The 26,495-nt window shown below is 40.3% G+C and overlaps 1 protein-coding gene across 1 annotated transcript in view; it reads right to left on the minus strand.

The window, feature by feature from the left end:
* SLC13A3 (solute carrier family 13 member 3) overlaps positions 1-26,495 on the minus strand; it is a 58,206-nt gene that overhangs the window by 20,705 nt on the left and 11,006 nt on the right. Inside the window, exons 2-8 of the mRNA XM_081946369.1 lie at positions 19,956-20,221; positions 14,663-14,826; positions 10,232-10,298; positions 7,858-8,043; positions 7,246-7,371; positions 4,402-4,497; positions 573-677 (exon numbers count right to left, since the gene is read on the minus strand). Of these exons, the coding sequence (XP_081802495.1) occupies positions 573-677; positions 4,402-4,497; positions 7,246-7,371; positions 7,858-8,043; positions 10,232-10,298; positions 14,663-14,826; positions 19,956-20,221 (1,010 nt within the window). The remainder of the gene's footprint in view (positions 1-572; positions 678-4,401; positions 4,498-7,245; positions 7,372-7,857; positions 8,044-10,231; positions 10,299-14,662; positions 14,827-19,955; positions 20,222-26,495) is intronic.

A 26,495-nucleotide genomic window follows, 5' to 3' on the forward strand; every position in this document is an offset into this window, starting at 1 on the left:
GTAGGGCATCTGAGTTAGGCTTAGCACATCTTTTAAAAGATTGAAAAAATAAAAACAAAAACAGCTTTTTCAAAAGCCAGGTGAACATCAAATCATGGTCCTATCCAAGTGCATGATGAAAATCGAAAATTACCCTCCCTGCAAGTATGAATTGTGGTTGTTTGTCAGCATTTGCTCTGAGACCTTAAGTAAAAGTCATTCAAACTTCTAGACAATTAAATATTCTAGATATTTAATTGGATATATTAGGTATTTAATTTTCATGTAAAGTATGTGTTCTACAATAGAACCATTATCTAAGAGGAAGTAAAAAAATAAAAATTTATGACGTTTTCCCCTGATATATGAAATATGAGAGTTTTCACTAACATGGTGCCTTATGGGTATAATGAGATATAATTTCCATCTTTCTGCAACAGACACAGCTAAGAAGGCAGATCTAGGAACTTCAACTAAAACATGATCAAAATTTGGCATCATATATGAACATTTGGTCAATTTTTCCATTCAATATAGGACAGAATTCCTAAATCTCCTATTTACCTGAATAAAGACTAAAAGAAAAGACTTACCCTGGTTTGAATAAGCTTGCCCAACCGGTGATGAATTTTGGATCTCTGGAGAATAGCAGGATGGCAAATAAACAGAAGAGAACAAATACTGCCTGCTCTGCAAACCTGTTTTGGAATAAAATTAAGTTAAGCACTTAGCTTAAATATTTGCCTGAAGTTTAAGTTCAGAATGGTAGAATGGTAGAAAACATGAAGAGGAACAAATGATTTAACGTGTTTTTGTATGTGATAGGCAAAAAAATGCAAGAGAAACCTATAAAATGAATATAACTCCAAATGTTATTCATCTGTTTTGTAACACATATAACACATGTCATATAACGAGAGTCTGTTTGGTTTATTGGACTAGGCATGGGTCAATCTGAGCTCTTATCTTGCTTTAAGCATGAAGCCAACTGGATGATTTTGGCCAGTCACTTTCTCTCTGTTATAAGAAGGCAGTGGAAAAATCACTTCTGAAACCTGCAGCAATTTCCTCATTTAATTGCCAAGAGCCACTACACTTTCTTATTTGAATCTTGGTTGTACATATACATAAGCATGGATATAAGCAATTGTTAAAAGAAATGTCCTTCTGGGTTCAGCTCCAAGTGGGGAAAAAGACACTGGAAAAATGGAGACTGCTTGGAAAGATGGTTTAATGGTGGACAGGATCACGTGGTTTCAGGTCCTGAACAGAAAAGGGGGATCACATGTTTCCAGATGTTGGGTAAAGAAGAAAAGAGAGAGAAGAAAGGGACTTGCTGGATTTTTAGCAATACAGCAATATATCCTCCCAACTCTGTTTGGCCCCACCACTCTGTTTCCTGTTTCTGTGTAAGAAATGTATTCTGATTAGTTGTCAGAGTCCCATGGGGTCATGCAAGGGCAACACTCTAGTCTAGGCTGTGTTTTGAGTCCAAATTTGGTTGAGTTCCCAGATGCCATGTGGTGAGTTTCTGTAGAAGGCTAATCCTAACTTTATTATGTAAAGTAAACTAGCTCAGGTTTAATGGCTCTTTGACAAAGGGGGGAGGGGGGAGGCAGGAAGCTGCAGGGAGCTACTTTGTCTCCCTTTTCACATCCAGGGAAATATAATATTCTGCCTTCTTAATATTTCCCAGGATATTCCCGTTTTCTAGCAGAGGGGTGGGCTTTAACGTCCTACTCTATCTCCAGGTATTCAAATCAATAAATATAATTCTTTTTGAGGAACTAATGTCTGAAATGGCTAAACGTATATCTGGAAGGTCTTGAGTAGACAGCAGCAGCAGCAGCTGATCAGAGCTGATTGTGAAAACATAAGCAGAGCCAGACTTGAGCAGTATTTAAATAAGTGATCACTGAGAAATACTGTATATAACTGCCTAGACAAGAGTAGGAAGTCAAAAACATTCCAGAAGAAGGCATCAGCAATCCACTTCCACACTATTGCCAAGATGCATGAATGGGTATGTCTAGGAAGCTCAACTGAGTCTTGCCTATATTTATATCTGAAATCAGTTTGTCATGATGTCCCATACCTTGGTTATATTCACATTAAATGATTGGCATGTGTTATGCATGACACTGCCCCTAAAGATAGTTCAGAGATTACAGTAGATACGGAACACAGAGGGGGGGGGGTGTTTCCGGCAGTTTGACGGTTGGCTCGTGAGTGTGTGTGTGTGCTTCGCACATGCACACATACTTGATGCACACTGCGCATGCATGCGCAGTGCAATAAAAATAGTTATGTGCATACGCAGAAGCAAAAAAACTAGATGGCACCGCCTATGGCAGTGCCCAGAGAACCAGTTCAGGGGCGTGGCAGGCCTGGGTCGCTGCCAGTTCCAGCAACCCAGGCTGCCAAATCACTACCGGTTCGGCCAAACCAGTCCGAACCAGTAGGAACCCACCACTGGAACACAGTACAAATATGCTTGTGGCAATGAAGATAATCTTTGATTGATTACATTGGTTGCTTATTGCTTCCATTCACAATTCAAAGTGATGTTTTTGAGCTTTAAAAAAAGTCAGTATATGAGTCTGCCCATATTTTAAGAATGGGTTGGAAGACTTATTCTCTGGCTAGACAGAGACAACTAATAAATTGGCAGGTAGAGATAACTTTGGTGCATTAAATCATCATTGCTTTTTTGTGTGTATATTTTTAACCTATATTTTCAAATGCTTTGTGATTTATACATCGGTGGCTGACGATAGCACTCCAAAAGGTTAATTTTGTTTTGATTTTTAATACATGGGGGCTATGTTTCAAAATTCATACAGGAGTATAGCATTTAATGCCCAGAATCAGACCATTAAAACAAAACAATCATTGTTTTGTTACATATGAGCATTGTTTTTCAGGAATGTGAAAAAGATTTATATTTAATTTGATTACATTAAATACAACACTGTGTACTAAAAGTCAAATTTAATAATCAGTTAAAATCTCAGCCTTTGGATGCTGAGAAGGGAGCAGAATGGAAAGCTACTTCATAATGAGTATTTAAAAGGAGATTCATTGCTAAACAACCATAACATCAAAAAGCACTCTAAAGACAACCAAAGAATAAAAACAAATAAATAAATAAAAGCAGAAAAATCATCAATAGATTTAAGGAAAGAAACAAGAAACAGAAGCCATTTCAAAGAAATCTGAAATTGCTAATTAAATTGGCAGGGGCTGGTTTAATGGAGTTTTTATATTCTTAAAAGAGTAAAAAGCCTTTGATTTTTAAAGTGACACTTTGCAGGTTCCTGATGTATAATCACTTGAATGGTGGAGTAGGAGACTAATTTTTTGCATAACCATCCCTTAATGGTGAAATCTTATAAGCATCTTTTCAGGCAATCTGTCCTACCTTATTTTGCAGTATCTATGTAATATCTATATGCAGATTTTTAAGTCAAGTTTAAAAAGGTAAAAGTATAACACACAAAAACAAAACAAAAAAAATCTGAGGAAAGTGAACAACTTAAAAAGGTTGTCTGGCTTTTTCTGAAGTTGTCCCTTTTATTGTTCTATCTGAGAATACATAACTATAGGTACAATACACAACAACTAAAGCTGCATGAGCTAACTATCTTATCAAGAAGAAAAGTGAAAGCAATGGTCATAAATAATTTATAGAACAGCCCTCTAATTATGTGGGCTGAAGTTTTTCAGCTTTTGTGATCATTATATAAAAATTCATGAAGGACATCATTTATTGCTCTGTAGGATCATTCTTGAGTGCCTGAGCTACAAATTTTCAAAACTCAGAAAATTAACTAATTAAAGAATGAGCTCTCTCTTTTCTTAAATAATTTAGCAGAGATAATTAAGCAGAACAACAGTGACAATATTTCAAACTGAGTCTGTCATTTGAAATCTGCTCTCGAAGCATGGCTCCAACTAAACATTCTTGATCAATGAAAAGAAGACATTAAAATAGAAACAAAAAGCCATAGGAGAATGTGTATTTCATGAACATTCTTATCGCTGCAGTGATTTTGCTTGTAAAAGTGTTAAGCACAGCTGTTGACATACATTGAAATCTTAAATTTATGAAAAATCCCCATAATTAGATGACAGTACTGACATTAGAATTAAATTAATTCTAGAGTCATTAGATCTGACCTAGATGTACAATCATAAGCAAAGACCTTTAAACACATATTGCACATAAAAAATAGACAGGGCTTCCACTGCATCATCTCAACCACCATTATAACTTTTTTGACCAAAACCTTCAGACCTTTGATGTTAAATGTGACCGAATAGAAATGTTACCATTATAATGCATCTATTTGATAACTTGTGTCCTTTCCTAATAATGTCATCTTCTTGTTTGCCATGTTTGTTATTCTCATTGTGACTTACTTTATTGGTCCCAGTTTCTCATAGTCTTCCGTTATAACTGCCCGAGCTCTGCCTTCTGCATCAGCTCTTATCTCCGATTTCTTCTTTTTGCAGTCTCTGATAATCAGAAAAGAGTGGGCAGAGGGGGGGGGGGAGTTGCTCAGTTTAAGTTGTGTAGCCATCTCTCCAGATCATCCACAATATTTATTGTATGGTTAAGATCCTGGCTTGCAGAAAAGAATTCATACTGCTGTTGATTAATATAATTCTATTTTCTGATTTTTGTAATTATAAAATTTTGGTTGATTATTTGTAACATTTTGTTAAATTTGTTTTAACTTTAGAGAAATTAGGTTACCGTATTTTTCAGAGTATAAGATGCACCAAGATTTTGAAGAGGCAAATTTAAAAAAAAGTTTTTGCACTCTGCAGACCTCCCCAAAACGGATAGCCTTTAGGCGGCTTGTAGAGTGCTCCTGGGAAGGCAAAAATTAGCAAAAAAAAAAGGGCCCATTTTTTGTCCAAAAAAGGGCATGCATAGCCTTTAGGAGGCTTGTAGAGTGCTCCTGGGGGAGGCAAAAAATAGCAAAAAAGGGCCCATTTTTTGTCCAAAAAAGGGCATGCATAGCCTTTAAGAGGCTTATAGAGTGCTCCTGGGGGCAGCCCATTTTTTTCTCATTTTTACCCTCCCCAGCCCCCAGGAGCACTCTGGAAGCCTCCTAAAGGCCATACACGGCCATTTTTGCAAAGGGGGTGGGGTTTTGGGAGGCTAAAAATGCTGTATTCAGTGTATAAAACACACCCAGTTTTTCACCCTCTTTTTTGAGGGGAAAAGGGTGCGTCTTATATTCTGAAAAATACGGTATATGTCTAAAAGATCCTTTTGAATGACAATTCTGTCATACCATGAGAGTACACTATTTACGTATATGGCTATATTCAGCATCACTGGGGCTTTTAAAGAATATATATTATCATTATTTTAGCAGCCAAATGACTTTTTAAAAGGTTCGGTTCAATACCTATGATATCCTGTTTCTGAGAAAGAATTCTAAAGAAAGTGCCACTATGAAGAAGATACAAGGTCTAGATTTGTCTGCCTGGATATTGGTACATGTGATCATTCATTGAGAACATTCATCTTGGCATTTTCGGCAAACGCCAATTATAAAATTGGAAAGAGTTAAAAATAATGTTTATAATATGGGTGGAAATGGTTGAGAATTTCCACAAAATGTGGCAAACAAAATATTCTTTAAAACAATGTGAGAATGGAATTTAAGTAGCTATCATGTTGACAACTATTCCAGGTACATTCTAAGAAACTCAAGATTTTTGTATTTTTAGTTAGTAAAATAACTGAACATCTTTCTTTTCTCCTATCAGCAGCAAAAATACTTGTACTGTATATGCAAAAAAAGAAAGAAAGAAAGAATCACACCCCCCCCAGTTGTAAAAAGAATGTCACTGTCACTATAAAAACTATATTCACAAATATCCAATCTTCTGCACCTAAGCATTATCTCTGTGCATTGAAGGACTTCTTATTTCTCACTTTATCACAAAGTTACTCCATTTCAAAGGGATTTCTCACAGTTTACAGCTAGTCTAGTTACAGTGCATTCAGAAAGTATTCAGACCACCACTTCACTTTTGTCAATTTTGTTTTGCTGCAGCCTCATTCTACAGTTGTTGACATTCATTTATTTTCTCATTAATCTACACTCAGAACCCCATAATGACAAAGTGAAAACAGAATTTTAGAAATGTCTGTAAATTTCTTAAAAAGAAAACACTTTTGGGAAAGAATATGTGAATGTCAAATTACATTATTTTATAATAGAGATCATTTTACACGTAGCATTATTTAAAATACAGATGTTGCATTATCATAATGTTCATCATCTCATCTTGGCAGTGAAAGCAGCTAACATAAAAAAAAATGTCAAGAAAACCAAATTAAAAACTAGCTATGAACTAGCTCAGACAACTTATCCTGTACTATGGGCAGTTTATTATTATAATGATTGTCTTTAAAGTTTAGAAATGTCCCTGAATTCCTTAGAAATGCCTTCAATTTGAAAGCAAATGAAAAAGGCATCAGTGGAGATGAGAAGAGGATGTTGTAAGTACCCAGATTACAAAAGGCTTACAATAAAACAGTTACCAATTAACAAATTGCATAATAAAATCATTGAAGTTTAATCCTTGTCAAATGTAACATGACCTGGTCCAAATTTCCAGTGAGATACTTTAACTCTAATTCTGCAAAACCATTGAAGCTTGAAAGAAGGAAAAACCCACAAGCCTTTTACTTTCATAAAATGTAAATGTCTGCTGTCATCATAAAGAAAACCAATAATTACAAGAACAGAACATTTCTTCTAGTTACTGAATATTCAACAGTTTTTTTAAAAAAAATAGCCTTTGAACCCAATACTCATTACAGCAAATTAGTGAAACTCCCTGCAGCTCTCAACAAAACTGTCAACATCAGTTTCAGAATTTTTAATCCTGATGGAAGAATAAATGAAGAAAGAACTGAGAATTCTTCCAGGATTAGAAACATCTCTACAATTTCCATTTCCCAGTTGAAATATCTTGCTATGTATCTTTTGCGTGTAATGAAAAATCCCAGTTTTAAAAGTCAGCATGTTTAGGAACAAAGGAAACAAGCACCATTGTTTAAATAAAAATGATTTTGCAAAATGAAGGACATCACAGAAAATTATAAAGGTTAATTATACATTTGACTTAAAGGTGTCCCTCATTCCAGCTTTTGGATGAACGCCCAGTTAAATGAATTATTTGAATTGCAAATGAAAACAAATTCAAATTATGTATATAACTTTGATGTAACAATACCTTAAACTAATGCATCCATAAAGGAAGCATATCCAGAGCCATCCAAGAAAAAGGAAAAGTACCATTAAGGGAAAGGCAAACACAAACCAAGAGCCAAAGTTCACAACATCACATCCTGGAAAATAACTTAGAGAAAGAAAAAGACCAATTAATACAAAGTGGAGAAAATGTCTTTGAATACTTTTGAAATACTATGAAATATGTAGACAACACAATATGTCTTACAGCCTTCCAAAACCAATGTATAAAATGCAGTTAATAAAAGAGTAGCCATGATTATCTGAATTTTTCCCCACATTCTCTAGGAAAATCCTACTCAACAGTCCAAACCCTGTAATTCCTGACACACATACTGGCTGACTTCATAGATTTCATTAATCTATGCTGTACATAATAAACATTTTTTAAATAGGTCACAATAAGTTGGTCCAACCATAGTGGCTAGATTCACATAATATAATATTATATTCACATAATATATTAAGCCAATATGAAAAAGTCACATTGTGCATTGTGTGAACTCTGGCTAATATCTGAAGATGTCCTTTTAGCATTGCCAGTGTTGTTAGCTTTCTACAAATACCAGATACCCAATTCTGACAAAAACTGTACCTCTTTAATTGTCCTGAAAGAATGAGATTCGGGGCTGTCCCAGTTAGTGTCGCTGTTCCACCAATACTAGCAGCATAAGGGATGGAAATCAGAAATGCTTTCCATACATTTCCCTTATATTGTTCTTCCTTCATTACATCCAAGGAAATGTCAACTGTGACGTCCTTCTCTTCAGTCATATCTTTCCTTCAAAACATTCCAAATAAAAATATAGCATTTGAAATACGTTTTTTCTTCTAGATCTACTGTTACCTTCAGAGATGAATATTTGGGGCATTTTGTATATTGTAATTAATAGGATTAATTATTCTGCAAAGGGATAAGGCCTCTATGGGTTCAGGTTGGATTAAGTTTGAAGCAGCAATAGATTGCACCAGTGACACCCAATGTTTTAATTAATTTTAATCTTTTTTTTTGCTTAGGATTGTGACTATCTTTAAGTAGATGAAAACTAAAAATAATGCCAACTCTACATTTAATACAGAGATAGGAATGCAAACAGAGGACATACTCAATATTTTTTGAAGGAGGACGTTATAATGTAAAGGGGTTGAAGCTATTTTATATGAACAAGAAGACTTAGACTAGGGTCCCCCCCCTCCCCATTTTGCCTATCACTGCTTTTAATGTATGTAGAACATGAAAATTCAGCAGACACAACTTTTCTTTCTCTCGCATTTTTGTTTTTGTTATCTTTTATGCAAGTATGAAAAATACTTAAATTCTGGAGGTTTGTTTCCTTTAAAGACAATAGGAGAAAAGTTAATTTGATGGGCCATAAACCTGGCGTTGGAGCATGCACTTAACTTGTAGAGGGCTCAAGGTTCAATCTTTAACATTTACTGTAAAAAGAAATAAAAGAGCAAGGAATGTTTGCCAGAAGGAACAGAAGACGCTGCCTCATACACAACAGCATAGCCATAGCTGAATCATAGGTGAACTATAGACTAGGTCCACTTGTCTAACACAATCAACACTGATTTGCAGAACCAAACCTTCGCAGAAGGTTTTTAGGAAGGGATCTTTCCCAACTCAATCTGGAGATGCCCAATATCATTATTACATGTAGTCTTATTGAACAACACCTTTATTGGATTTTGTGTAAAACCACTATTTAACAGATTTAATAATACATGTGTGAACCTGCTTTCCTTTCCATTTTCTTATACTGGCATAGCAAAAAAGTAAGTTTTGCTTCCATTTCCAATTAATTACAGCATTATTCTTATTGATTACATCAAGTGTAGTTGATCTGAACAAAAATTTAATCAAGGTAACACAATCTTTTCAGCTCTGGAGGCCACTATAGTAGCCACAGTTACCAACGTTGCATTTCAGTGTGTTTTCGCCTTCCCAACAAAAGGCTTTCTCCCCAATGCAGAAGCCTTTTATTCCAATCAGACAAACAAATGATGGAAGGACTGTGGTGTGATGCTATTCTACCATTATAATTATACTTGGTATCCTGATATAGACAATACCCTTCTGACAGATAATTGACTGGAAAAAAACATAGTACCATTACAGCAGTCTCCCTTCTACTGACTGAATTCCATATGGACAAAAGAGAAATCTCTTTAGCAGCATTCAAACTAGTGGGGTGATGGGAATATGAGTACTTGGAGACACTTTTTTTTTTTAGAAAACTAAAAAGATTCCCTAGGCACCACTTAAGCAAGCCAGGACTACAATCACATTTTAATCTTGACTTGTAAGGCTAAACCAGCACTGAAACAAACCATGATTAATCTTGCTCAGGAGGACATCCTGATAAACAGCAGCTCCTTGAAAATGGAAGCAGGTGGTTTTCCTCTTGCAACCCTATCAAAGGAAAATGGAAGAACGCATACACAAACCCCAAATTCTCTTTCCAGATTTCTCAAAAAGGAACATTCAGTTATATGGAACCATGCCCAGAATTCTGGTGCTGTTGAGAATTGTGGGAACTGCGATCTGCAAGCAGTATCTAGAAATGCTACTAAAGAGGACGGTATGCTGTTGATCAGTAGATTTATTGCACAGAATTACAAAACATATATAGAAAGATCTTCTCCATATAGCAGCTTGGAATCCTACCTTCTCTTTAAATCCATCCCCAGATCCAAACCTTAGTTGTCTTCTTACCATCTTTTTGCATCAAAACCTGTGCTTGTTTCTCAACCGTTAAAGTTCCTGTCCCTTGTTTACAAAATGTCTTTCCCTACTAAGAAAATTAGAAATTCCCATCTCACCAGTTCCCCAAATCTTACAAAATATAGCAAGATATGGAAGATTATTCTCCATAAAAGCAGCAATATATGCCTTGGAGATTACTGCCAAGTAAGCAATTTGATATTTCATAATGATAGTGTCTTCCTTTTCAATAGCAACTTACTCATTAGCATTTGTCAGAAGCTGCATCTCAGTTGGCACCATATGAAGTTTATTCTGATGTACTGACCCTAAAAAAATAAACATTCCAAAAGTCTTTAAACAGAACAGAAAAATGATTCTTAAAGTATATTTATATTATTATCATATTTATTAAACTTTATTATGCAGTGTATGTGACTTGCATTGATTCCTACCATTATCAAAAGTGGTCTTCTTTGATATCTGCTTTTCAAAAAATGCATATTCGCTTCTGGTCATTCATAAAATTATGTTTTATACTTTAGAGCTCCATTAATATATCTAATCACCTCTTAAAGCCATACATATTTTAATTGATCTCTGCCATTTGTAGAAGCAGATTTGCTAGTCTCACAATGCTGCATGGAATATTACTTTTTGATTATTATTTTTTTGAGGCTCTAAGGTGATTTTAAAAGTTTGCTGAGTACCCACAGGGCAATCATGGCATCATAAGAGGGTTCACAAATTATACTGGCTCAGAATATGATTTGGTTGCTTTTTGGTTTACGGCATTATACCATCAAGCTCAAAGAGCACCAAGGATATCACAAATATTACATTAATGTTTTTGGCTTTTTTAAAAAAAAAGAAAAAATAAATCTTCTTGCAGTTGCATATCTACTATAGCAGATATAGCAGATATGCAACTGCATATCTACTATATCTATCTCCAAACTCCCTGGAAACTTTTACATCTGAAGGCACCGTATTTATTTTATTCATCTTATTAGGATTTTTCAAGATTTATAATTAACAAAAATCATCTTTAACTTTGTTGCCTTTTTTTTAGAAAAAATATACTTATTGGTATTGTACTTCAGTGAAATGCTTGTTTTTTGTATTTATTAGAATCTTATTTTTTGCAGAGGGACATAATTAGGATCACGATGGTTTAAAATACCCTGTGGAGTTTTAATTGTAACAGAACCTGTGCTCTTTTGACCCTAAATCTTCTTGTATAAACTTTTCCACTTGGACCTGTCATCTTCTTTTACTTCTTTCTTCATACTGGGACAGACAGGATATTACAGAAAAGCACAAAGTGGACAAAGTCTATGAACCTGTTCACTCGGCTGTTGAAAGTATGTGTCTTACTGCTCAGTGAACCTGCGACTTTTGCACTGTCATGTTTTATACTTCACTATTTCACCAATCCTGGCATTCTTTCTTATTTAAGCAATAAAGTGGTGTTTCAACTCATTACTAGAACAACAGGGAAGGAATTAAAACAATAATATACCACGGATGCATTTTCCATTCAACCATACAAAAGTGTATGTCTCAAACTGGGCAAATGTTGACACAATCTAGTTTTTGAGTTTGTTCAAACCATTAGGGAAAGGATTATGTTCTCTGGAACAGCAGGTCTGTAATCAAGAACTTCTTGTCCTTGGCTATTTTAGATCTACTGAGGATCGTGATGCCAGGAAGGATTGTCTTAGATACGAGTGGACCTGAGGTGGTTGGATCTGGCCACAGTTATCCATGTCATGGTTGCACAGAACTCTGTTTGAGACTATCCTTGAAGAATAACAAAAAGCTTTAGTTAGCAAGCTGTGTGTCAAGCCAAACCCTGACACAGTGAGCTAGCTAATTGGCTACCATATAGAACAAGAGTGTCAAACTGAATGCCCGCGGGGCAAGATCCGTCCCACACGGTGCTTAGACCTGGCCTACGGGGCCACCCTGGAAATAGTGAAGGAAATAGTGAAGGAGATAGTGAAGCCCGCAGTGTTTCTGCCAGTGAAAACATAGTTCGGGGGGACATGATCTGGCCCTCTCAAGCTCTGTTTTTTACTGGCAGAGAGTTGCAGGAGACCGTAGCAGTCGAAAACAGAGCTTGGGAGCCCATTTTCTCTGGCAGAGCGCTGAGGCCACCACAAGCATCCCCAACACAAGTGACATCATGCTGGCCATGCCCCCCCCTGGTCACACCCACCCCAGTCCACAATGTTCAAACATGATGTGGCCCTCAATGAAATTGAGTTTGACATCCCTTATGTAGAAAATACCATAAACCCATCATTCCTATATTGAAAATAGGGCTGCAATGATGGTGGCTTTGGGAGACACTGGCCAGTGGGGGAGGGGGGAACTAGGCTAGTGCGAATGCTGCTTCTCTGTGTGTAGGCAGGAGCTTTGAATACTGTGTACGCCTGCAAACCTAGTGTCCTTCTTATTCCTTGTTGCAGTACCATGGGAACTAATATGCATATACATATAAATCAGGTTTCAAAAAAAATTTTCTACCATTCAGTGGGCATGGCTAGGTGGGGGGGCAAGTGACTGAGTGGGCATGGCCAACTTGACATCACTCATGCACACTCAGTCACATGACCCCCACACCAAGTCACGCCCACTGAAACAGTGGTGAACATTTTTGACAAGCAGGAGGGCACCAGATCAGGGCTCTTCGCTGTCTCCCAGACGGCACTGGGGTTGAGCCGAACAGCCTGCTCTTTAAGTGGCAGCTGTGGCCAATGGGCTTGGCCCTGGCATCCCTAGCCCAGGACCCCTTTGAAGGCAATGGACCCAATGGAGGAAAGTGCTCCTCTCGGTGGGGCAGTTGTGCTCATCTGCTCCTGGCCCAAAGTCTCCTCCCCTGGCCAAGCGTGGCTCACCTGCACCAGGAGACCCCGGCAGCACTGGTGGGTCTCCATGGCAATGGGTGGTCAGTTGCGCGGCACCTCCAGCCCAGGTGCGTGCCTTCATGCTGAGGCCTTGAGGCTCCCACATCAGCCCGTGTGCAGAGGGTGCTCAGTTAGCTCCGGCTCTACCCGGGCTGGAGGAGGCGGCATCACAACCGAACACCCACTGAGAGGAGTGCTTGCCTCTGTTGGGTCCATTGTCTCTGAAAGGGTCCCGAGCCAGGGATGCTGGTCAGGACCATCTGAATGCCCATTTCTTTCTCCCTTCTGACCGTCTCGTGGAGTGCAAGTGGCACCCTGCCTGGTTCACTTCTCAGCCCCTCCAGACTTCATAGGTAAGCGGGCAACACTCGGGAGCATGGCGGCACCCGGTGAGGACAGAAAGCTGCCACCATCTTTGTGCATGCACATGCCTTGGACCTGCATGTCCAAAGGATGTGTATGCGTGAAGATAGCGACGACTGCGGCTCTTTCTTCTTGCCAGCCAATCAGAGCTGAAAAGTGCTTTGTTCTCACATTGTTGCCGAGCTCCTGGAGATGCTGGCAATCAGGAAGGCAAGGGGAAACAGCCGCTGTCCCCTATCTTGGAAGCCAGATGGGGGCAAGCTGGGCAGGGTCGATGGCAACAGCGGAGTCCGGTGTTTGGGGAGGGCAAGGTTAGTGCGCTCCCAGCTGCGCCCTGTAGTGCCTCTGTCGGCTTAGGGCAGCAGACTCAGCTGTAGCCCAGATGAGGCGAGGCTGCAGGGAGCCCCCTGTGTGTTGCATCCCCCTCCCAGCCTTCACCCACACCTCTGTGCCATTTTCTGGGCTGCCCCTGTGCCTGTTGCAGCTACAACGGTGGCAGCTTCAGGAGACGCGGAGGCATAGGCAAAGGCTGGCCTCATTCTGCAACACACGGGAGGCTCTCCGCACTTTCTCAGCTCATCCAGGCTGCACCTGAGCCCATTGCCCTGAGCCAGTGAATGGAGGCACCACAAGGCGTGGCTGGGAACACGCTAATCTTGCTCTCCCTGCCGCCACTGTCCTCTCCTCCCACCGCCCTCTCCTCCCACCACCACTGTCCTCTCCTTCTGCCGTTACCCTCTCCAGCATGTGAAGTTTGCTGGGCTGCAACAGCGGTGGTTTGGGAAATGGGGAGGAAGGGCTATGCCAGTGCAAATGCTGCTTCCCTTTCTGTAGGCAGGAGGAGGCAGTTGTGTGGATGCATGTGGCGAAGGCAAAGCAGGGCGAGCATTTAAGCGGACCGGTTCGGGGACATGGCCAACCAGTCATCACTACCAGTTTGGCAACCCATGCCCAATTACCACTATCAGTTCTCCACAACTGGTCTGAACCGGGAGCAACCCACCTCTGATATAAAGATTCTAGGGCACAGTGCTTATCGCTGTTTCTTGGCTGAGGGAGCCAGAGTTGTCTGAAGACAATTTCTGTGGTCATGTGGCCAAAAGCACAGAATGCTGGTTCCTTCCCATTGAAATGGTACCTACTCTACCCGTTTTTGAACTGCTAGGTGGGCAGGAGCTGGGGTAGGTAGCAGAGTTATTGCATAGCTCTTGGGTTAAACCGGGCTGTCAGCTCTCCAGCTGATAAGTTCAGCATTTTTAACCCCTGAGCCACTGAACCCCTTTGCATATACATATACGTATACATATACTGTACATATACATATACCATATACACACTATACCATACCATATGCACGATACCATATACACATGCATGCCAAAAATGGATGTATAGTTTTAGGAACACATCAGACTTACCTTTATTTTCTTCTTTTACCCTATTGCAATCATTAGATGTTTCCTTATCTCCGAAAAGGCTCTTTAAAACAGCCAATGCAATTGGTAGCATCATAGCAGTAGAGGCTGTGTTACTCAGCCACATAGACAAGAAGGAAGTTGTTATCATCATGCCTAAAATGAGCCTGAAAGAAGAGAAGAGAAGAGAAGAGCAGAGCAGAGAAGAGAAGAGACTAAAATTCAGGATCTTATAGAGATCTATAGAATCTATAGAAATATAGAATCTTTTTTCCCCATTTCAGTTGAGAAAATTCCATGGTGACATCATTCTAGATCAATGGTTCTCAACCTTCCCAATGCTGTGACCCTTTTGTACAGTTCCTCATGTTGTGGTGACCCCCAACCATAAAATTGGTGTCTCGGTTCCTAAGACCATTGAAAATATCTGTTTTCTGATGGTCTTAGACGACCCCTGTGAAAGGATCGTTAGACCCCCCAAAGGGGTCCCGACTCACAGGTTGAGAACCACTTTTCTAGATTAATTAGTACAGTGCAATATCACCTACCAGCATATTCTAAATATACTGATTTGGTGCCTGTCAGTCTTACCAGATAGCCAGACTCAGAAGCAGATGTCAAATATGCGTAAATAAAATCAAACTACTTTTGTTAAGAATGGCTATAGTAACAGAGTCTTGCAAGTCTGAAGGTGCTTCTTGTCCTGTCTTTTTATGTCCATGTGAATTCACATGAAGGGTTGTTGTCTGTCTGAGACATTTTCAGATCTCCTCTGCCACATTTGGGCTTCCACAATATTTATCTGTTTGCTGCCTTTACTCGCTCCAGCAAGATCACCTTCTTCATTCTCTACACTTCTATATATATATTGGACTATAACTGATACCATCTCTGTTCTGACTGCGAATAAGCAAAACTGAGCCAGAGCACAACACAAATTATAAGGGATTAACAGGAAAAGGTTTTAAAACCAGACACAAATATTAAAAACTCACCAAATGTCAACATTTGCCAATCCTGGCTGATCTCAAAAAATCTGAGCTGAGACAGACCCAATTTGTATTAGGATAAAAGATACCAAAAACCACAGGATGGTTGAATAAATTGAAAAATGGGGGGGGGGGGTCATAAAAGAAGGCAATGACAAAGCACTTTTGTATTGGCAGCAATACAAATGTGTTCAAGTACTCACCCGGAGCTAAGATTGACTCAAAAATGCCTTTATTTTACTTTCTGACTCTTGGCAATTGCCTTGATTAGTCTCTGCAGGTTTTTTGGCAAGAGTTTTTTGGAGTGGTTTGCCATTGTTTCGTTCCCACAGCTGAGAGTGACTGGTCCAAGGTTACCCAACTGACTTTGTGCTGGATAGGACCAAAACTCACAATCTCCTGGTTTCTAGTCTGATGTTTTAACCACCAGAACAGACTGGCTCTCTGACTTTATTTACAACAGGGGTGTCCAAACTTGGGAACTTTAAGACTTGTGGACTTCAACTCCCAGAATTCCCCAGCCAGCATGGCTGGCTAGGGAATTCTGGGAGTTGAAGTCCACAAGTCTTAAAGTTCCCAAGTTTGGACATCCCTGATTTACAGGGATTAAAGCACAAAATGAAACCTGTGAGAATAGAAACACCTTTTCCTGTTGTCCAGGTGAGAGTCACATCCATAGAATATGTTAAACAGGTTTGATGTTTTGTAATTATTTTCAGTGAGAATTATTTTTCTAAGCAAGTCTGTCCTAGGAAATCTTGCAGCGCTATGAGTAATTGTGGATACCTTGTGTTGCTCCGTGTCAAACTAATAAGAGATTGTAACCAAACACACACCACAAAGGACTTCATAGGTGATACCCAGCATCTTCAGTTGCATCTGGAAGCCTATTGGGAGTATGTGCAGCTTGTGCAGAAGTAAAGTTACCCGAAAGTAACTTAGTGAACCCCTAACTATTCACACCGCCATATTCTGGACCTGCTACAGCTTTTGAGAAGTCTTCTAGTACAACGCCACATAGATTGTGTTGCAGTAATCTGAACAGGAAGTGACCAAGGCATGATAAATAGAGCCTCCCAATTCAGGAACAGCTGTAATGGATTTATGCCACCTGCTTGTCAAGTTGGAGCTGAGATTCTGAGAAAATGTACACTCTTTGTGATACTTTTTGTGAGAATACCGTCCCAGCCACAACAAATGCTGGAAAATCCCCTGGTTTAGTGAGCCCTAAGGCCTGTAGCTACTCAATCTCGCTAGGTCTAAATCAAAGCATCTTCTTCCCCCTCCAGTCCCCCACACTCTTTGGACTTGTGGACAAAACCTTGATGTCATCACTTCCTTGGCCTGGTGTAGATGTAGTATATGTAATTGAGTATCATCAGCATACTGGTGATGATTAAACCCATTCCAACTGAGGCCATCATCCCATATGGGTGTGAGATGGGAAGAGAGCAGAGTCCTGAGAAAACCTGCAAAATGGGGGTCTAACACTGCATGGAACCCCCACCAACACTGACAGTATTGATTGAAGAGAAGGCAATGAAGAGAAAAAAAAGGGGGGGGGGAAGCATTATAAATGATTTCTAAATCACTTGGAAAATTGCAAAAACATTTCTAATTCTTATTTTATTCTCATTGATACAACAGCAATGCTACAAATTAAGTTTCTGTTAGCCTCGCAAAGTAGTGCAGACTAACGCAGCTGGGAATAATAACTCTAACTTTTTTTGCAAGGTTTTTTTTTAAATGTATTATTTAAATATATTATTTTTATTTATTTATTTATCAAATGTATACAGCTGCGGTAGGGAGGTGATAGTTCAGTGGCAAAGACGCTGAGCTTGTCCATCAGAAGGTCGGCAGTTCAGCGGTTTGAATCCCTAGCGCCTCGTAATCGAGTGAGCTACCATTACTTGTTCCAGTTTCTGCCAACCTAGCAGTTCAAAAGCATGTAAAAATGCAAGTAGAAAAATAGGGACCATTTTGGTGGGAAGGTAACAGCCTTCCTTGCGCCTTCGGCATTTAGTCATGCCGGCCACATGACCACGGAGATGTTTTTCGACAGCACTGGCTCTTCCGCTTTGAAATGGAGATTGGCAACAAATAGCACGCATACGCAGGGGAACCTTTACCTTTATAGAGCTGCTCATTTCATCGAAGTGACTCTGAGTGGCACAGAACTAATAGGTATAGAATAATTTCTCATTCACGCCTTGTGCTAAAAATGGTCACAGAGATAATTTTGCTCTTGATTGTGACTCTTGGCTACAGAGTTAACACTGTGACTTAATCTTTGACATTTGTGTTAAGCAATATGTGATTTTCATCACTTCCCTTCCCCCACATCGAAATACATTAAAAATTAAAAGATATACAGTATCTTCATTGTGACTCAATTTTCATGTTTCTAAATCATGTAGGTTCCATTATTTCAAAGGGAGATTTATATATTTACTCAAGTCTACCCATTGGGTTTAATGAGGCTTATCCCAAAATCAGTTGAAAAATTAGTTTAGACATTTTATTTTATTTGTTTTATTTATTATTTTATTATTTCTATAGTTGCCCATCTCAACAAGTGGCTTTGAGCAGTGTACATCATAAGACATAATAACAATTAAAACCAGCTAAACTGCACAAAATGAATGCATATGGCACTAAATAAAGCAGTTACTATGGGTATTATTACAACCAGGAAATGGGGCCCATTCACAGATTCAAGGGTCCAGGCCTGGGCACACAACCAAGACTTGGCAACCTTGTGAAAGGCAACAGGGCCAGGGTCATCCTGAAATCTGAAGGGGGAATATTCCAGAGGCAGGGGACAGTTGAATGGTAAATTTTAGGGATATTTACTTAGAAGTTCTTTCCACCAGAAAACTCCAACGTAAGTGTAAGTGGGGTACTTCTAAATGAAATCGCAAAGAAGTAAATCTGAATCTCAAAATGTAAGGGACTATGCGGGTGATCTTGGGGAAGAGATGCTGCCTAGGAAATAATCAGATAAGAGAGGCAGGACTTCCCAAAAGACTTAGCGAGCAGAGAAAAAAACTTAGGAAGGACCCACCTGTGGGATCAAGCAGTTAAAAGTGGTGGTGGGAATTCTGTACTTTCATATTCGCAAGATTGATGGCAGCTCTCCCAGGTAAACCAGACAGGGAACACAATCAGATGAGCGAATTCTACTTTATTGTAAGGTTACATTATCATAATATTTCAAGTGGTTGTGTTTATTTTTATTGTATTTTCCTATGTGGGTAAGCCACCCAGAGCTGTCAGGGCATACCTTACCATACACTGTACACCGTACACCATACACCATACCATATCAGGGGTGGGTTCCGGTTGCGGCTAATGCCGGTCCGCTCAGGGAGGAGCTGTGCGCACGCTTCCTGTGTATGCACAGTGCAACAAAAATTGCTCTGCACATGTGCAGAAGGCAAAAACAAGATGGCACCGAGAGAAGTGGTTCGGGGGTGTGGCAGACCCTGGTCGCTGCCAGTTCCAGCAACCCAGACTGCCAAGTTACTACTGGTTCAGCCGAACCGGTCCGAACCGGTAGGAACCCACCTCTGTACCATATAACACACCATACCATACCACACCACACCACACCCCATACATCATATCATACACCATACCACACCACACCTCAGACCATACCATAACAGCTTATTTGCAAATGCTATAGAAGTCTTTTTAAACAAATTTACAGGAGCCATGGTGTCACAGTGGTTAGAATGCAGTATTGCAAGCTAACTCTGCCCACAGCCTGGAGTTTGATCCTGATCGGCTCAAGGTTGATTCAGCCTTTCATCCTTCCAAGGTCGGTAAAATGAAGACCCAGGTTGTTGGGAGCGACATGCTGACTTTGTAAACCACTCAGAGAGTGCTGTAAAGCACTATGAATCAGTATATAAGACTAAATGCTCTTGCTATTGCTATTCATCATCCAAACTCAACAAATACAAAAGAACCTGACTAAATCCAAACTTGACATGTTTACAAAAAGTGGCATAATGGCGTTAGGCTCGATCTAAGAAAACTTGGGTTAAAGGCCTGGCAAAGTTACTGCATGATTGTGCACAACCTAAACCACAGCATTGTTGTTTTGGGGAGGAAGGCAGTGGAAACAGAGACAAACTTATGCCATCTTTTGTTCCTGGAGAAAAGATAGTATGTTTCTGGGATCCACACATTTCTGCTATATGATAGATCACTAGGACAAGTGCAATGTTAGCCGACCCTTCTTTTCTTATTTTGCACACAACTAAACTCTAGTTTTTGTTGTTTCTGTAGTTACTTACCTGGCTGGTTGGACTCCCACTAACATAAGGATTCTTAATGCAATTCTACGATGCAGATTCCACTCTTCAATGGCAGCTGCCATAGTCAAGCCACTCAAAAAGAGGAAGTTAGTGTCTAAAAAATATTGGGGACAAACTTTGTTGGCTGGGAGAATTCCAAGGAAAGGAAACAGAATTATAGGGAGAAGAGCAGTCACTGATAAAGGCAGCGCTTCGGTGCACCAATATATAGCCATCACCAAAATGACATAGAGGCATTTTCCTTCCTGCAATGAAGAGGGGGAAAAAAGGGGAGGGGGAAGCATTATAAAAGATTTCAAAATCACTTGGAAAATTGCAAAAACATTTGAAATTCTTACTTTATTTTCATTGATTACAACAGCAATGCTACAAATTAAGTTTCTGTTAGCCTCGCGAAGTAGCGCAGACTAACACAGCTGGGAGCACTAACTCTAACTTTTTTGCTACATTTTTTAAAAAAAATTATTTATTTATTTATTTATCAAATGTATAGAGCTGCGGTAGGGAGATGGTGGCTCAGTGGGCAAGATGCTGAGCTTGTCGATCAGAAGGTCGGCAGTTCAGCGGTTTGAATCCCTAGCGCCGCGTAACAGAGTGAGCTCCCGTTACTTGTCCCAGCTTCTGCCAACCTAGCAGTTCGAAAGCATGTAAAAAATGCAAGTAGAAAAATGGGGACCACCATTGGTGAGAAGGTAACAGCGTTCCGTGCGCCTTCGGAATTTAGTCATGCCGGCCACATGACCATGGAGATGTTTTTGGACAGAACTGGCTCTTCCGCTTTGAAATGGAGATCGGCAACAACTAGCACGCATATGCAGGGGAAACTTTACCTTTATACAGCTGCTCATTTCATCAAAGTGACTCTGAGTGGCACAGAACTAATAGGTAAAACTACAGTTAAAAAACCTCAGGTATGAAATATATAAAAATCCCATTAGCAGTATATATTATTATTGGTTATTTTAACAGAATTATGCAAGTCTGATGGTACCCCCCCCTCTCTTTAAAACCTATGGTGGGTGCTTTCTGTCATGTTTTCATCAACCCTCTTCTTTCAGACTCAATTTTCATTTATTAGACCATTGTCTAGGCTGCAGGTCTTCCTTCTTGTCATCAACATTTGTCAGCATTGAGACATAGCTGCCTTCAAGAAAGCGTATCAGTGGTGAAGCATCTCAGGTTCCCTTGGGGAAAGTGGGAGGGGGGGTTGAAAGGTTGCATTCAGATGAACCCTAGATAGAAACAAATATTAAATATTTCTTTAACGCCATGGGTGGGTTTAAATCAGTGGGTGCTGATTAGTTATCTATCCTAAGACATGTTTTGAATTGTGAAATTTTTTCTCTAGAATTTCTCATTCACGCCTTGTGCTAAAATGGTCACAGAGATAATTTTGCTCTTGATTGTGACTCTTGGCTACAGAGTTATCACTGTGACTTAATCTTTGACATTTGTGTTAAGCGATATGTGATTTTCATCCCTTCCCTTCCCCCATGTGGGGAATACATTAAAAATAAAAAGATATATCTTCATTGTAATTCAGTTTTCATGTTCCTAAATCACTTAAGTTCCATCATTTCAAAGGGAGGTTTATATATTTACTCAAGTCTACCCATTGGGTTTAATGAGGCTTATCCCAAAATCAGCTGAAAAATTAGTTAATTTTATTTTATTTATTTATTATTTTATTATTTCCATAGTTGCCCATCTCAACAAGTGCCTTTGAGCAGTGTACATCAGGAGGCTGATTGGTGTCTGCGCCTGCATGCAGAAACCGAAAGTTGATTCAGCTCCTCTTACCTTGTGTTTGAAGCTGAACTTTTGGCTGCTCTATAAATCTCCATTTGCTGCTCCTGCTCCTCGCCGGCTTGATTGTAAGTTGTCCTGGGCTAGTGTGATGATGGGGAGAAGCCTTGCTAGCTGCTTCCTAAGCCCTCCACCTCTGAAGCCATTTAACACCATGCTGGGCTAGTGCAGGGTGGGGGGGGGTGGCAGGAAGCCTTGCTAGCAGCTTCCCAAAGCCCTCATCCTCCCACCCCCCCACACATTTTTCACAAAAACAGGGGCATTTTTCACTTTCCCCAGCCCTGCTGATGCCTCCAAAGTGCTTCTGGGGATGGGGGAAGGACAAAACACCCCCCATTTTGGTGAAAAGGGGCCTGTTTTTCACCTATTTTTCGCAAAAATGGGATGTGGGGGTGGGGCTTCAGGAGGCAAAAATGGCTGTATTCGGCGAAATGGGGTTCAGTGAAAAGACGCTAATCACATATGAGTTGTTTTTTCTAAACTAAAACCTCATTATTCAGGTTAAATTGCTGTATTGGCAATCAGAGATAAATACGTGGGTTTTGGGTTGCGGTTTGGGCACTCGATCTCAAAAACGTTCGCCATCACTGGTCTAGGCTGTAGGTTTTCCTTCTTGTCATCAACATTTGTCAGCATTGAGAGAAGCTGCCTTCAAGAAAGCATATCTGTGGTGAGGCATCTCGGGTTCCCTTGGGGAAAAGGGCGGGGGCTGAAAATTTGCACCCAGATCAACCCTTAAGATAGAAACAAAGATTAAATATTTCTTTAACGGCATGGGTGGGTTTAAATCAGTGGGTGCTTATTAGTTATCCTAAGCAGCACCCACTTGAGGTTCTCTATTGCTTACAGCAGGGGTGTCCAAACTTGGCAACTTTAAGACTTGTGGACTTCAACTCCTAGAATTCCCCAGCCAGCAGAGCTGTCTGGGGAATTCTGGGAGTTGAAGTCCACAAGTCTTAAAGTTGCCAAGTTTGGACACCCCTGGCTTACAGCCTGGTTTTCTTGCCCCTACCCATTTTGCCAGCCTAGGCAAATGATGACATTCTCTATGGGTATATGCCAGTTCTGCAGCTCAGCAGAACTAGGTACAATTTTCTTTTGAAGACTCAAGCCACTGTATACCTTCATACTTATTATAATAGGGATCTATTATCATAAAGTTTGACTATAAACATGAAATTATCTGAATTACGCAAAAGGTGCTTCAGAAGTGTGGTTTATTATACATGTACCGGTATGATAAGTTATTTATTGCCTACATGAGTACTCAATTGATTTCTTTTTTTGTATGGATTTAAGACTGCAAGAAAATTTTAGATTTAACGATATACGTCAGAAGAATTAATTTCATTAATGGAGAGAGAACAGGTAGATGGATCAGATAAGAAAATAAAACAAAACAGCCATTCAGATGAAAAAAAACCAAAGCATGAAAAGAGCCAAGGAAAGAAAAACATTATCATTAGCTCATCATTCAATATTTCAGAAGTGTTGTGCATATACTGGAATGGAAATTACACAAGCTGAACCATAAAATCTACTTAATCACCCACTTAAGTGCAGCATGCAGAGACAGAAACTTGGAATGATACTTATTTACTGGCACTTTTGTTGGTCAATGACTGAAATAAAGTGCTAGTAAATAAGTATTATTCCAAGTCACATCGCCTACATTTCCACAAGCCATATGAGGTGATTAATCTTTATTCAAATACAGAAGTCACAACCACAGGATCACCAGCTTTAGGCAATGTAATTCTAAAGTTTTGAGAACTGCCTGCAAAGAGATATCATATGTAATTTGGGGGGGGGGGGATGGAAATTTCCAGTCCTGACAAATGGTTTATTTGTGTTGTTCGTCTGTTTCTTAGGTTTCCAAACAGATTTTCAAACATATCTATCAAAGCAACCAAATTTCCCATTTCTCAGTTTTAACATAAATTGGGAACCAAAGTCACTGCACAAAACAGCCATGTGGTGAATTTGGCCAAAGGGCAACAGTTCCCATGGAAAGAGAAAAAAAGATGTAAATAGCATCTTTCTTGATTCTACCAGCTTTGACATCTGCCTTACTGTGCTCTATGGCAACGACCAATTAGTTTTGACCCAGCCTCTGAATTAGTTCAAATGTCCTTTTAAAAAAATAACCATTGTTCAGAATGACTTTTTTTGTTACAAACGCAAACTTTCCTACGAATCTTGTGACTGAGTTAATTTTCCAACCATGTAATAATTGCCAGCTGAGTTGTGTTTTTCCTCAGTTACGCAAGACATGTTTTACATAATCTGTTACCACAGAGGAAAAAGAAGAATATTTGGCAGTTTGAGTCTCACCAGCTCAAGGTTGACTCAGCCTTCCATCCTTCCGAGGTTGGTAAAATGAGGACCCAGATAGTTGGAGACCATATTCTGACTCCATAAACCACTTAGAGAAGGCTGTAGCGCACTATGAAGCAGTATATAAATCTAAGTTCTATTGCTATTGTTCTCTCTTAATTATTTATTTTGGACTTCTATTCCCATCAGTACAGACAGAATGCCTATATTCAGAGAAGAATTGCTCAAAATATGTCTTAATGTCTACCTTTGCTGTAACTTTAACAACAGCAAAGAGTTTTCAATTACAAAGATGATTGGGTTCCAGCTCAACAACTCAGAGCTGAGTAACATCTCACTATAGAAGAGGACAATGGTCTAAGAATGCTCTAAAAGAGACCATGATATTCCTGTGCCTTCCTCCTTCTGTGCTTTCTCTTCTCCTATCTCCCTCCCCATCCCACCCACCCATTCACTGGGGTTGTTATGAGTGAGTCAATTGCTAATCATCTGAATTTTGATCACGTGACCATGGGGATGCTGCAACAGTCATAAATGTGAAAAACATTATGTCACCTTTTTTCAGTGCCATTGTAACTTTGAATGTGTCACTAAATGAACTGTTGTTAAGTCGAGGCCTATCTGTAGTCAATTTCACCCTAGACCATGGTGCTTGAGGTCGCTCCCACTCCTTAGCGGGCACCTCTGGGGGAGCTGGTCTGGACTCCTGGCACGGTGTGCAGGTAACAACCCATTCTTCGATCTCCCTGTCCATGTTAAGCCACCACACGTAACTCCTGGCCAAAGACTTCATCCTGACAATTCCAGGATGCCCTACATGTAAAGCCTCTAATACTGCAATGCACAGTTTGGGTGGAACAACAACCCCCCCACACAGTAGACAGCCATTTACCACTGATAATTCATCGCATTTAGCAAAATACGTTTTTAAATCAGCCCCAACAGGCCCCTTGGGCCACCCCCTCCACCCCCAGTTCAAAACTTGTTTGATGGTGGTGTCCTTCGCAGAGTGATGGGCTACGTCAGTGGATGAGACAGGCCCAGACTCCAGGCAGTCAATGAGGATGACTGGCATCTCGGGAGTAGGGTCAGCAAGAAGTTCTGGCAGCGGGCAGCGGCTGAGAGCGTCAGCATGCCCCAAAGTGGAGCCAGGTTGGTGAATAAGGCGGTAGGAGTAGGCAGCCAAGAAAATAGTCCATCTGGTCATGCAGGGTGATAATGACACTGGGGTAGGATGGTCCCCAGCCAGTAGACCCAACAATGGCTTGTGGACTGTAATTAGTTCGAAGTCACGTCCGTAAAGGTACTCGTGGAAACTTTTAACTTCTGCCACAGCAGCCAAAGCCTCATGGTCCAACTGACTATACTTCCGTTCTATGGTGGATAGGGTCCTGGAGTAAAAGGCAATAGGGGCTTTGGTTCTGTTGGGCATATGGTGGCTGAGGACGGTGCCGACGCCGAATGGTGAAGCATCGCAGGTCAGCACCAGAGGCAGGGTCTGGCTGTACTGGACGAGGAACGAATCTGCCGACAGGAGTCGTTTTACTGCGGCAAATGCGGCAGCCACGGCTTTTCCCCAGGACCATTTTTTGTGTTTGGCCAGTAGACGATGTAAGGGCTCAGCAATGGTGGCTTTCTGTTTAAGAAAGATGCTGTAGAAATTAAGGAGCCCGAGGAACGCCTGCAGCTCGGTTTGATTGCGAGGTGTGGGGGCGTCCTGAATTGCTTTTATTTTTTGTCAGGTCGGGTGAATCCCAGAGCCGTCGATCAGGTACCCTAGGAATTCAACCCTTGGCACATTAATTTGGCATTTCTCCTTTTGGAGACGGAGGCCCTTGTCTCTAATTCTAGCAAAAACTGTTCGTACTCATTTTTAAAGTTGCACCTCATTTGAAGTCAATACCAAGATGTCGTCGAAATAGGGGACGACTCCTGGAATCCCCTGCAAAAGCCGTTCCCTGACGCTTTGGAACAGTCCAGGGGCGATACTAACTCCAAATTGCAGGCGGTTACATTTGAATGCACCCCTGTGCGTCACAATGGTTTGGGCTTCCGCCATAGCGCCATCTACAATTTAGGGAAAATTTTCCAGGCCCTAGCAAATGGAGGAGGTGCTGTACAATGGGTATAGGATAGGTGCTTTGTTGTAGCACTTTATTAATTGTGCATTTGTAGTCTGCGCAGATGCAGACAGACTCGTCAGATTTGACAGGTGTCACTATAGGGGTCTTCCAGCATGCATGATCGACCAGCTCTAGGATTCCCTGGCCTACGAGCTTGTCAATTTCCCTGTCAATTTTTGGGCAGAGAGCAAAAGGCACTCTCCTGGGTTTTAGCCTTATTGGGGCTATGTTGGGGTCCAAATTAAATGAAATT

This window comes from Natrix helvetica (genome assembly GCF_964273705.1).
Source record: "Natrix helvetica genome assembly, chromosome: 3".
In the NCBI taxonomy this organism is placed as follows: Eukaryota; Metazoa; Chordata; class Lepidosauria; order Squamata; family Natricidae; genus Natrix; species Natrix helvetica.